General features: G+C 38.6%; 1 protein-coding gene across 6 annotated transcripts in view; it reads left to right on the top strand.

The window, feature by feature from the left end:
* Positions 1–12,985, top strand: part of fli1 (Fli-1 proto-oncogene, ETS transcription factor) — a 30,709-nt gene that overhangs the window by 5,723 nt on the left and 12,001 nt on the right. For 2 of the 6 annotated variants that reach the window (XM_079465566.1, XM_079465565.1), the window contains exons 3-6: positions 4,239–4,450; positions 5,117–5,268; positions 5,663–5,866; positions 12,377–12,445. In XM_079465566.1, coding sequence (XP_079321692.1) covers positions 4,239–4,450; positions 5,117–5,268; positions 5,663–5,866; positions 12,377–12,445 — 637 coding nt within the window. Of the gene's footprint in view, positions 1–762; positions 968–4,238; positions 4,451–5,116; positions 5,269–5,662; positions 5,867–12,376; positions 12,446–12,985 lie in introns of those variants that run through there. The other 4 variants (XM_079465569.1, XM_079465568.1, XM_079465567.1 and 1 more) reach the window with 3 other exon arrangements.

Below are 12,985 nucleotides of genomic sequence, written 5' to 3'. Positions count from 1 at the left end.
TCACGAAGACATACAAAATGTTGGGGCATATGCTATTGATTTAAAAAAAAGTCAAACAACAGGCAGGTATCAGCCTCTCCATATGTTCCATACAGCCTCATAGCACAAGTTTTCTGGAGATTCATGTGCGTTCAGAGGCGCGCAGGCGAACAGTCGCACACGTGTGGAGCAGACAGTCTCGGCACTGTGGGCTTCGGTTTTATTAATGGAAGCCCGTTGCGGGACTGAAAAACACTACAGAATTTGGGACAGGTTTTTCACATTCTTCACCATAGGTAGATCTAGTTCGCTTTTCCTTGACAGAGCCTAACAGGATGTTTGTTAGATTTGATCACCCAGTTTCAAAAGAGACTGCATGACCTGGTTTGCATTCGTGTAAAAGCCGTTTGTGATGTTTTAATAAATCGCTTTTCTATGTATTTATATATGTATTCATAATATTGTAGTTTTGACTGTTTTGTTGTCCAACCCGTTTTAATTGAACACGTTTCTAAACTGCTAACTTATGTGTTTTAATGTCTAATCTAAAAATGTAATGCTTTAATGTAGGGCTAATGTTTCCAAACCGACCATTACAAAGTTTAGAGGGGAAAAGACAAAGAAAAAAGCGCAACATATGTAAAGAGCTGGCAGGCGTTCTGTAAATATTTCCAGGCAAAAACATGTACAAAGGAAAGAAACACTATTGTTTTGGTGTCTTATCTCCTCGGGACAAGTATCCTGCTTTTGGGTGCCATAATGAAGGCAGGGCTAGTGACACACACACACACACACACACATACACACACGGCTTCCTTCTCAGGCGCTGTGACTTCACTTCCCAAATTTAGAGGAAAAAAACCATCCGGCGAAACTGTCTCTGTCTCTCCGCCACATATCGGAGACTGGAATTAATTCAGACGCGTGTCATGTTTGGAATATTGTCGGGATCCACTGAAAATTGCGCAAAATGGACGGAACTATTAAGGTAAGAGTGGAGGAGAAGGTTGTTTCTGAGATGTATAGACTTTGAGACCGTTAGATGTTTGAGTTCTGCCTGCCTGAGGCTTTTCAGCCGCTCCGAACAGAGATTTCCTACGGCTTTCCTCTTCTTTTCCCCCAAGTTTCCTTTTCCTTTTCGTCGAAACGTTGTTGAATGTTGAAGTCTAGAGCGGAGGATATGGGACATTCAGACAGACTCTACACGCACACACTTGGACGCGTTTAGAAAAAAACTTGGATCATACACTGGGGTAGACACGTTGTTTGTGATGGAGTAAAGCCGCTTTTTCAGTCAAAACAATCCGTATCATTTTAAAGATTATAGGATAGAAAATGTCCAGCGCTCGATGAGGCTGTTTTGGGCTTTTTGGTGTATTGTGGCGTGCGTGCGCATTTAGCGCAGTGGTTTCTATAAATCATAAAGCTTTAGTCTGGAGATGTGGCTGCGCAATTGGAGTGGCACCGTGCCGAGGTTTTCCGACCATTCATATAGTCCAAACACGGAGCCCACCCACCATAAAATATTTCTTCACAACCTTTCCCGTCTTCTTTTGGCTGACAATAATACTCTTGAATGGGTTCGTTTGCGTGAAGAATAGACTGCTTTTTTTGTCATTAAAAAATGACATCTGCTTTAACATTGTTTTAAAGATGTGAGGATCGCATCCTCATTACGCTCTGCATTTTGTCTTGTAATACTTTGTTTTGAATCAGAGTTGGGATGCGAGATCAGGTTTAAAGCGAGCGTATTTTAATAAGAATTAAAACGTAGCCTATAGAAAACTCTTTATGACTCGTGATTGTTGACTTTTGTCTGGACGGTAGGGTTGCAAATTTAAGCACTCCTCTTTTTTTGCGGTCATATAAGTGGTTTTGGGTGTGGTATATGTTTGGGACCCTACACATCAAACTTGTGTTAGATTGTATCACGTTAAATAGACTGTTTCGATCGCAGTGGGGTGAATAAGGACATCAGAAGACAGATGCATTTAATGCAACAAGTCTCCTTTTAAAAGAAGAATTGGTTGAATATATCAATATTTTGAATCAAAAGCATTTTAATCTTATTTTTTGTTTAGTTAGAATATCAAAGCTGTATTTGTTGCATTTTATGATGATGATGGTTACTATTATTAATAGTATTATTGTTACTATTGGTGATGAAATGTTAATATAATATTATGTTCACAATCTTTAAAATACTAATGAATAATTATGGAAAAAAAACATGAAACAATATTAAGTCTTTAATGCAAATACTAATTTAAGATAGAAATAAATAGATTAGAAGAATTTGGAATTTCACACAGAAAACATCTCTTGATTGATTTTAACTGTACACTGTTCCAAAATGGGGTGGGGGGTTTCAATCCACGGGTATTTCCTGTTCCACACAATCTGGTTTCCTGTCAGGTTTCCTTTTCCTCCTGAAACAAAAGACAGGAATGCCCTCTGTGTAAAATAGCACTGTGCTTTAAGTGGGATGTGTACATCCTAATTTTTATGAATCACCTACTGCAGGCATTTCAATTTTGCTGTGGGAAAAATATCCAGTAAAAATGTATCTTTAAGTAAAAGAAAAATGTACAGGCTTATCAGCAGTGCAATGATGCTGTTGGTGCCTCACCATAAATCTACAGTAGCAACCCAGTGTGTGTCTGTGGTTCTGCATGGTTCAACTGAGCCATGCAGGCACGGCCAATTAATGGCCTGAGGAAAATGGCACCTTTGTGAGTATTTTAACCTCATTGTAACAAGGTGCTTGGCTCTGAGCTTGTACGCAGACTGTTGCTAAGTTTTGCGTAAAGTTTAGACGATATTGCATTTTGACAGGGCCATCTCTACGGGTATACGAGTGTGAGCGTGGAATTAGATTTTCCTATTTTTAAAACCCTCTGTAATCTTGGGAAAGACTGACTGCCAATCATGAATTATATGGTGTAGGCTGATATGTCTGCGTGTAAGTAATGTGTAACAGTCATAATAGCAGCTCTGGCCTTATCTGGCACCGTGAAGGCATTCCTCAACTCTGCCATACTTATCATGCCACAACCCGGCTGCTGTGGCTCGACCGATACTGTCCACATCACATTGATGAAATTGATGACGACTGTCACAATATTACAAAAAAGATTGTATTTGGATTCTATATACAATTAATCATTCTTACAAAAAGCCAGAAGGAAATGCTCTTCTTTGTTTCCAATTCTTTTGTTTCTGCTTCCTAACTTAATATATCTATTTGAATACTAAGGTATTTGAGTTTTGGGTTCAACGTTCAGTCAACAGTGTTTTACAGGTGTTTATCAACTGACACAAAAATGAAAGGATATGAGATGATGCTTTAAAAAGATGTGAATAAATGTGACTTTCGGCAGTGAATGGGTTGAAGAACAACCCAATCGAATGCACGTGTAGACGTTGCTCTCTCCAGAGGGGCTGTCTGCTGCGTTTGTTTTCTTTAATAAAACGACATCACCCCAGCTGAGCGCTTGCAATGAGAGCAAATGTAGAAGTGACCTTGGACAGATGTCAGTGCCTCTGTTCGGTCTCGCGTATGAGTCATGAACAGGAAAAAGACTTAGACGTAAAGCGAAGTTTTTCAATATTAAACATGTTATAATATGAAAACTGATAATGGTTATGTTTGGCTGTGTTTATGTTCTGTTTTGCTTATTTTTTCCTCTATGTTGTCTGATAATGATATTCAGAGAATATAGATTTAAGTTAGCATAAAATTAAAACAACTTAAGAAATGCATGTTCTTTGGCTTTATCACATTATTGAAAAAAGTTGCTCGCTCCCTAAAACAACCTTCCAGTTAATGTCTCAATTTCCCCCCTTTATTTTTCAGACCCCGCCCCATTATCTACCTGCCTCCATTCTGTTTTGCAAGGCCAATTCTTCACAGGCACATACCATCCTAGATTGTATTCCCAACCCAATAAATCCATGTCCCGCCCTAGACTTTTCTCACTGAATATCCCACAGAAATACGTCAGGTTTTGTAAAAATGGTTGCGGCTGGCATTCCATGTTGACTCCAAGTTTTTAACGTTTCCATGGCAGTGGTGTGGTCATGTATAAGCAATCAGCTGTGCTGCATCGTTTGCACCCGCGCTGACGAAAGATCTGCCCTTCAGCAAGAAAGCAGACGGTCTAAAAATCTGCATTGCTTAAAATGGATCACGCGTGATGTGCTGAATGTTGCTCTGTGCTTTAATGAGAAACATTAATATGTTCCCTGTTGCCCTGCAGGAGGCGCTGTCAGTGGTGAGTGAAGACCAGTCTCTTTTTGAGCCTCCTTACGCTGCTGCCGCTCCATTACCTAAAACAGACATGACAGCGTCCGGTGCGCAGGATTACGGACAGCCCCACAAGATCAACCCTCTTCCCCCCCAGCAGGAGTGGATAAATCAACCTGTCCGGGTCAATGTCAAGCGAGAATATGACCACATTAATGGATCCAGGTACAGAGCATTGATTCAGGAAACATCTGACAATTGTTGTCATGAAACACTGTTTAGACTATTTTATTTGAGTTTTTTGAAACAGTAACGTCTTAAATGTCCAATGTGTAGTTTTTTGAAGGATCGATTGACAGAAATGCAATATAATATTCATAATGTCTTCAGAGGTGTATAAAGACCTTAAACAATGAAGCGTTATGTTTTTATTATCCTTAGAATTAGTTATTTCTTTCTACATTCACCGCTCGTCCGCCTATATGGAATTCACCATGTTGTTTCTACAGAGCGCATTTCGTAAATACATTATCGCCTTCAGCAAAGAAGTGAAAACATGTAGACATATTTGTCCTGTGTCAGCCACCGTAGTGCTTCGAAAGGGAGGGGTGCAGTGAGCCGTTGGTTGCAATTCACAGCCTCTCAACAAGATGCCGCTAAATTTCATACACTGGTTCTTTAATCTGTCGTTTTTCATCAATGATATATGTCTTACCTTGTTTGGTCTGTCTTTATAGTTAGTGTAACAGAAAGAAACTGGATAAAAAATAATTGCTTTTTCATAGTGCTCAAAAACTTCATGTGATCATTTGTCAACACTATTATTCAGCATTTGTTTTTGTTACAAGCTTTCTGTTTTTCTGATCTTTTTTCCTTCTGTATGTATAACAGAGAGTCCCCGGTGGACTGTAGTGTGGCTAAATGCATTAAGATGGTGGGTGGAAACGACGCATCTCAGATGAGCTATACTGGCTATATGGATGATAAGAATGCTCCACCCCCAAACATGACAACCAATGAGAGGAGAGTCATTGTCCCAGCAGGTATCCACTGTTTGCCTTAGATTGTTTATACATTGCTAACTAACTAATTAAAACTCTATTTTTTGTAATTATAATATGAAAAATGTGATATAATAATATTGTGCATGCTTAAGATGAATGCCTATGTTTCTATACGTTTGAAAACATATTATTGTATAAAATTACTGAAAACACATAAACATAATATTGTTTAAATACTCTGTATTACTCTGCAAGTTTTGTTAAATGTTTCTGTAAAAGGCAACAGAAACAATTTCATGGTACCTGTTCTCTGCTGTTATTACACAAACAAACAAAAAGGATGTTGCTTTTCCCACAGTTGAACCATTAAAAGTTCTGGGAAAGCAAGCTAGTGTCCATCTAATGTGGATTTGTTTTGTATTGGTCATTTCAGACCCTTCTCTCTGGTCTCCAGACCATGTGCGGCAGTGGTTAGACTGGGCCATTAAAGAGTATGGTCTTCAGGAGATAGACACAGCCATGTTCCTTAACACAGATGGAAAAGAACTTTGCAAGATGACCAAAGAGGACTTCCTGCGACTTACCAGCGTTTATAACGCAGAGGTCCTTCTCTCACATCTCAATTACCTCAGGGAAAGTAAGTCCAGCAACCTTTATTTTCTTTCTTTACGGCTAGATTTGAGTCTCTCGGTTTTCTCTGTACTTGGGGTTTGTGGAATTCAATTTAATGATTAAGTCTTTAAACATTAAATCAGAATCATGTCAGTCAGTCTTCATAATGTTAGAATATCTTGGTACTGTAAGGTAGTTTAACTTGCTTTCACGTTTTTTTACTGATCTGGCGACATTTCCGAACAAGCTGGTTATCCACCTTAGTACAATGTATTGTTTGGTTAATTAACAATACAGTTATGACTGTTTCCCGAAATCAAATTATCTCTGGCAGAGATCAATTGTTTGTTCCAAGTTGATAGCGACACATAGGTGGTAGAGTAATGACATCTACTAATAAATATGTTCTGATTGAATTATTGTCAAATTCTTGCTGTAAATAACATACATTGTATTTAAGGACTGCTTTTGTTATCCTATTTGTGTTATCTGTTGTTTTATTTCACAATATTTCATTCATTTATAACTGTCCTCCTACGTCACTCTGGCCAGGGAAGTCAAATTATATATATAAATTGATGGCTATAGAAAGTACGGCGTGTTGTTTGCTTACTCTGATCAAAAGCTTGATGCAAGTAAATCTACATGTCATAATAATAAGGAACGGTGCTTCTTACCACAGCCTAGACCTGTAGTTGCAACCACGCGATGTTGCGATGCTGCTTGCGATTGCTATTAGGAACGATGGTTTTGGGAAACACTTAAATCGCTGAACTGTGCCGGAACGACAGAACTTGCGACCATAGTTGGCTAACAATGCTATTGGGAAACGCATCCCAGGGTAGGAAAGCGGCAAATCACTTACGGCTGAGAAATAAATCCTTATTTTTAAATATTTATATGGATTGTTCTCTTTTATGGGATGTGACTTGCTAAAATGTAAGTGTGGAAAGGTCCAAATTGTCGAGACAGGGTCAGCCTTATAAAGCATGACTAAATGGCATTTGGATCAATAATCTCAGAAAAGTTGAAATAGTCTAATTATTTGATGGAAGATTGCCGCAGTGACTTCAAAACAAAACCATATGAACAGCAATTTCAAAAAAATAAGACTTTTGAGAGCCATGTTTCTATCTGTTTATGAGTATTTATGAGGTGCCAAGCAACTGACCAATAAATTGTTCCCAAACTATTTAGAAAAGCTTTTAATAATTCTACCACAACAGTAAAACAATATTGGAACTGTTTAATGCATGACTATCCACGCAAGAAACTGATCCAAGCAGTCTAGAGAGGTTGCTGTCATTGTTTTTGCCACGCCGTTGCACAGTCACTCTAGCCACACTGAGATCATCTGTTAAATTTACAACAACATTTTTCTAACTTGTATTTTAATAGCTTGCATGTTAGGCTTATTTTTATTAAACTCTAGCAGCCTTTGGTCAAGAAAAGGCTCTGTGCTCCACCTGTTTGACGTACAGAACGCATTTGGTCTGGCAGAGTCATGATTATTATGAATTGTGAGCATTGCATCCAGAGCATCTCCCTCTGAGTGCTTTCGGCCTCAGACTTGGAGAGATGAAACCCAGGTGCATGGCCTCAGGAGACTGGCCATCGAGGCCCCTGCCTACACACTGCACGAGAAAGTATATCCCTAATTTACAACAGAGGCATCTTGCCCCCTTCCCCTTCCAAGCGTTTTCTTATGTTATAGTCTGCGTGTTTTGGCAGAGATCCCCTGGCTTTTTAAAAAACGTGGTCAGCTCATTCACTTGAATACATCAATGCCATATATTCTTGCATCTGCACCGGGATCATCATCTAAACTTTACAGAAAATGCTTGCTCTCTGATCGCTCTTTGGTTTTGTTTGCACGAGAGCTATAGGCACTGCTGTGCGTTAATAAACAGACATTCTCTGAAGGGTCGCTTTAGATGCAATCCACTGGATGGCGAGACCAGCTGGCCCATCCAAACATTATGACAGCAGTTCAGTTCTGAGATGGGTGGAGTTCCAACACGGCTGAGCGGTTTAAAAACGGTCCTCCTTCAATAGTGATGGATTCAGCTGTGAGGTAATGGGAACTTTATTCCGTGGGTGTCAACAGTTTTGTGCTGGTGGCCAGGCTGTGGGCCTGCATGCAGACTCCGAGTATAACAGAGAGCCATTGTAAGTCGTAGGGCAGAACCCAGTCTGTCTGTGAGCTGTCAGTTGGGTTTTTTAAGAGAGTTTTCATTAGGGAGATTGCCGCGGGACAGAGCCAGAGCTTACGCGCGGGGCATTGTTGATCTGCCTTCCACTCTTTCTTTGATTTAGCCACTGTGTTTTTTGGAAACAGAAGAAATGGTTCGTAATCCTCCTCTCCACCATTTGTATTGGCTTGGAAAGCGTCCCGAGCAAAAATCAAATAATATGAGGGATGCAAGTGTCCTTTCTACCGAAGGCCATTTGCTTTCAAACGCAAGACATTTGGGTGCTTTACCTGCTTGGGAATTGTAAGAGAAACCACATTAATGCGTTTTTCTCTGTATGCGCCTAACTTGTTTTCATCTGTATGTCTCATGGGTCTAAGAAGAGTCTTTGGGAATGTATGTAGGGCCATACGATTTCCAGGGTTTCTCTCAACCCCTGCGGCTTGGGGTTTAAAAGAAAAGCTCATCTCTTTCCTTTTTGATACACAAACAAACACAGGCATAGATACACGCATCTCTACAATGAAACACTCATACAACAGGCATGGGTCCATACACATGCACATGCGGCATCCCTTGGCCTGCTACATGTTTCCTGTGCCTGAGGTCTGTGAATGTGACAGTCCACAAATGGGGAGATGTTGTAGTGTTTACATGGAGTCTGATTAACATTCTTGTGTGTCATTAAGCCTATACACAGAGGAGCTGAGACAGGTCCCGCCTCACACGCCAAAGTTCAAGCAAAAGCTGACTCATACGCAAAATAAACGCATCATTGCAGACAAAGTATGTATGATGTATAACAGATAAATACAGCGGATCTGTGTGCCTCATGCAGAGATGAGGTCTACAGCACTGATATCTATAAGAGGTTTTATTATAACTGCTGTTGGTCAGTTATCCACATTTTATTAGAGATTGCCGCCCACTCACCAATGTGCTTTCAATTTGGGTGCAATTTGAGAATTTGTTGGAATTTCTGTCCGGGAGTGGGGGCATGTTGAACTGCTGTTTTTATTTTAACTTACCGAATGTACTGAATGGAAAGGTGTGTGCTGCGTGTGCTGGAAAGGTCACGGAGTAAAGGATAGCTTGGATAAGCACATAGGCAGACGTAAGCACACACGTTGAGAGACACTGTATCTGTATTGACACAAGCAGTTAATATGGGTCAATGATGTGCTAATACTGTATATGCAGGCAGTGAAAGTAGTTTGGCTTAATGTTCAAGTCTAGGAGGAGTATGTAGGTTTCTGTGTAGAAAAAAGCTAAAGTTCAAGTATTAAAGTTTGAGTTTTGAATTTTGAACATCCTTTCATGAAACAGGATATGTCACAGAGAAGACTGCGGCATAAAAAGGCGAAAAAGTTGTATTTCAATAGTCTACTTTAGATTCCACTAAGTATAAGTAACTTTTCAGCCTCCTATCAACTATCCGTTATTACTGTATTAGTAGACTATACAGCCGCGGAAAGAATTAAAAGACCGTTCCACATTTTCATGAAAACATAATTTCTAGATGTATTGCGGCCATTCCAAAAAAATCAAACCTCAGGAGTGACAGAGTAACCCAACAGCAATGTGAAAGACTGACAGCATGACAAAACACATGGAAACTGTGATAAGAATCCAAGTTATCACATTTTAAAATAATTTTTGAAATCTTCCTAAATACATGAACAAATACCACGTCGTATTGCTTAAAAGTGAATGTGAAATGGTTTTCTTTGCATTATTTGAGGTCTAAAAAATACAGAGCATCTTTTCTGTTGACCTGTTTCAAATAGCAAATAGAAACAATCATTAAATATTATAATTTTACCTATACACATGGTAAATTCAGAAAAGCTGAAAATAAATTAACATTCTGACTACCTTGCACCTACATATCAACTTTTTCTCTTAACTCTAAACCAAACAGTTTACTAATAGTTAATAAGAGTTGGTTGAAAAGTTATTCTTTATAGTTGAATTTCTGAAGTGATGTGTATAGGTGTAACCAAGTTTTTTAAATACTTCCAATAGAATACATTTTATAAAAGTACATTAGGAGTACATTTCTAGATTCCTTCTAGATTTGTATCATTCTTTATGAAACACTTTTTCATTGAATCACAATCAGACCAACGGCAGTGTGTGTGTAACAGCAGTTATTCTCTTCAGTGGTGCAGATCTGCTGGTAGTTATACAGTATGTGACAGAATGGTGATAATTTAGAGTTGGACAATTCAGAGAGCGTTAATGGTTTATACAGGCCATAAACATATGGACGTATTCTCTCTCTCTCCCCTTCCCAGAAGATTTTATTGATCTTTCCTCCATTTGTGGTGGATTATCACGTGAGTTGGACATTTCAGCACCTTCTGCAGTAGAGACTTGATGTCTGTACTACTGTAAAACCCTGTGTGTTCTACCTTTTTTGGTTTTAACATTGTAAATCGGTTAGCTGTGAGTAAAAACAAGCCCAAAGTCCAAAATTATATATTTATTTCTAAATCATTAATCTGAATTAATTCTATGTTATTTCAATTATTTATACATTTTTATTTTATACATATTAATTATACTGTATATTATGCATTATATAATTAAACCCATGTTGGTGACCTTTTACCTGCTATTGCAATACAAATCTGCTGTATCTTGTGTGTTATGTATAGATGAGAGATTATAGGAAGGTAGTTTTGTGTGCAATATGTGAGGATTAATATATTGATCCAGACCTGCAACAGATGGAGTTCAAAGAGGTTCAATCAAAACTGCAAAACATTAAAATGCATCAGAGGAGCAACTCAGAACCATTAGCACACATACATCTGCACCCCCTAAATTCAGTTGCTCCTTAACAAGAATGTTGTAGTTCTGAAGTTTAAAGTGACAGATCACAAAAACGGAACTTTGTCATTTTAAACCAGAGTAGAATAAAAAGTTAATGTAGGGTTAGGTGAGCTGTGGTTGGGTTACTGCTGGGTTATTAGAAATACGGGGAACTGTTTATTTCAGGTGTAACCTTGTGTTTCTTGTGTCTTTTTCTTAGTACATTCTCGTACATGAATTTCTCTTTTCTCTCTTCCACATGGAAGTGTGGGGGTTTATTTTTGTATGGGAACAGCAGTCTTTGATTTCTGTGTGGGGATCGCACCCCACACAAAGGCTGCCCTGTTCTGTGGCCCCAACAGCATCGCTTGGGGGGTTAGGGGCCTGAAGGTTAAAATATGTGTTTAATGCTCTCTCCTCCCCCATAAAATATATATAAATGCATATAAATGTTAAAACACGTTACTATCCTTTCTTTTAAAAGAACAAAGAAACACCAAACATCAACAAATACTAGTTCCGTTTACACATCACCCCCTTTCAGCTTCTTCTGAAATCTCACTGCTGTAACCAGCAGCCCTCCATCCAGTAGAACGATGTGTTCTACCAGCGTAATTTACCCTCTGTTTTCTTTCGAACTGATTTACGAGTTGAAGCCACCGAAATGAAGAGAGAGCTTCAGGACAGGCCTGAGGTGGATCAGTGGAAACACTTTCAGACGGCACATGAATGCTTCTTTATGTGCACAGTGTAGATTGTGTTTGGACTGTGATGGATGCTCTGAGGAGCTCTTGTAGGAAAAAGATGATTTTTGAGAATTAGTGTCTTTGACAGAACAGCCAATAATTTGAATTGATACAATGTTGTTACAATGTTGTTACGTAGTTATTACACCTTTACAAACCTTTTAAATATTGTTATGTATCTGTTTTATTCAAATAATTATGTATAACATTCAGAAAATAATATTTTCTGAATAATTTTTTTTTTAAATACATGATGCATTTTCTTTCAGAATTTGGTTTATTTAAATAAAACAATACCCTCTTTTGCCAAAAACACAACTATTTTACAAAATGGCATATTATGGTTAAATCTAATGAATTTTTACCATCTCATTCGTACATTTTAGAACCATTTGCTTTCGCACCAGTGACTTTAGGTTTAGTGGCAGGGTCAGGGGTGCGGCTTCGGTATTGCTTTTTTACGAATTAGCCACCTCATAAAATAGTTACACATTCCCGTGAGATCAGGTTGAATAAAACCCATATTCCTTGATATTGTGCTGCTTTACCTAATTGCCAAATATTGTTTTCTGGTAAATAACTTATTTTTGATATATGCGTTGTGTAAATATAGTTTATATATGTGTTTCTTTAAAAAGAAAATTACAAGTTAAAGGCTATTAGATATCATGACTTGTTACGTCACCATATATAAAGACTTAATGTAACATTATATATATTAATTGATTTGTGATTGTCTGTTTTTCAAACAACTAAGAACACAATATTTGTGTGTTGCAGGCAGCTCATCAATATCATACAACACACCATCTCATACTGACCAGTCTCCACGTCTGGCTGCCAAAGAAGGTATGAAACACAATAATTGTCCTCATAATACATAATGATAGAAAGAACTCTGTAGGTCACTTTGGATCAAACCGTCTGCCATATGTACAATAGTAACAGTCATTTTATTTGTATGTACGCTGGAACATTTTAAGTATGGTCAATGGGTTACTAATTCTTAAACACAAAATGCACATAACATGAACAATGCTTATGGATATGACAGAAGGATTCATTAGAGACCTAAGTGGTCTTATCATTTCACTCCAATAATGGCTTTGCAGTGTTTTTAGTTGGCCCCTGTCCCCCGTTTCCATCTTCTTCTGTACATCAGAGCAGATCCCCAGGCCAAGGCGAGGCACGCGGCAGGTGCTGTCTTTGTGTGGTGTAAATAAAGAGCGGCAACCATTCATTTCCCACCTGAGACTGAACAGCAGCGCAGCTCTCAGAGAGACAATTAGCATGACAAAAGCCACACGCCACACTGAACTAAACCTGCAACAGAGAGCGAAGGAGAGCGAGAGAGAAAGAAAGGGTAGAGGGACAGGTGTGTCTGTCAAC

Source organism: Barbatula barbatula, assembly GCF_947034865.1.
Source record: "Barbatula barbatula genome assembly, chromosome: 10".
Lineage (NCBI taxonomy): Eukaryota > Metazoa > Chordata > Actinopteri > Cypriniformes > Nemacheilidae > Barbatula > Barbatula barbatula.
Note: the sequence above shows the minus strand (reverse complement) of the source record. Positions and strands in the feature narration are given on the sequence as shown.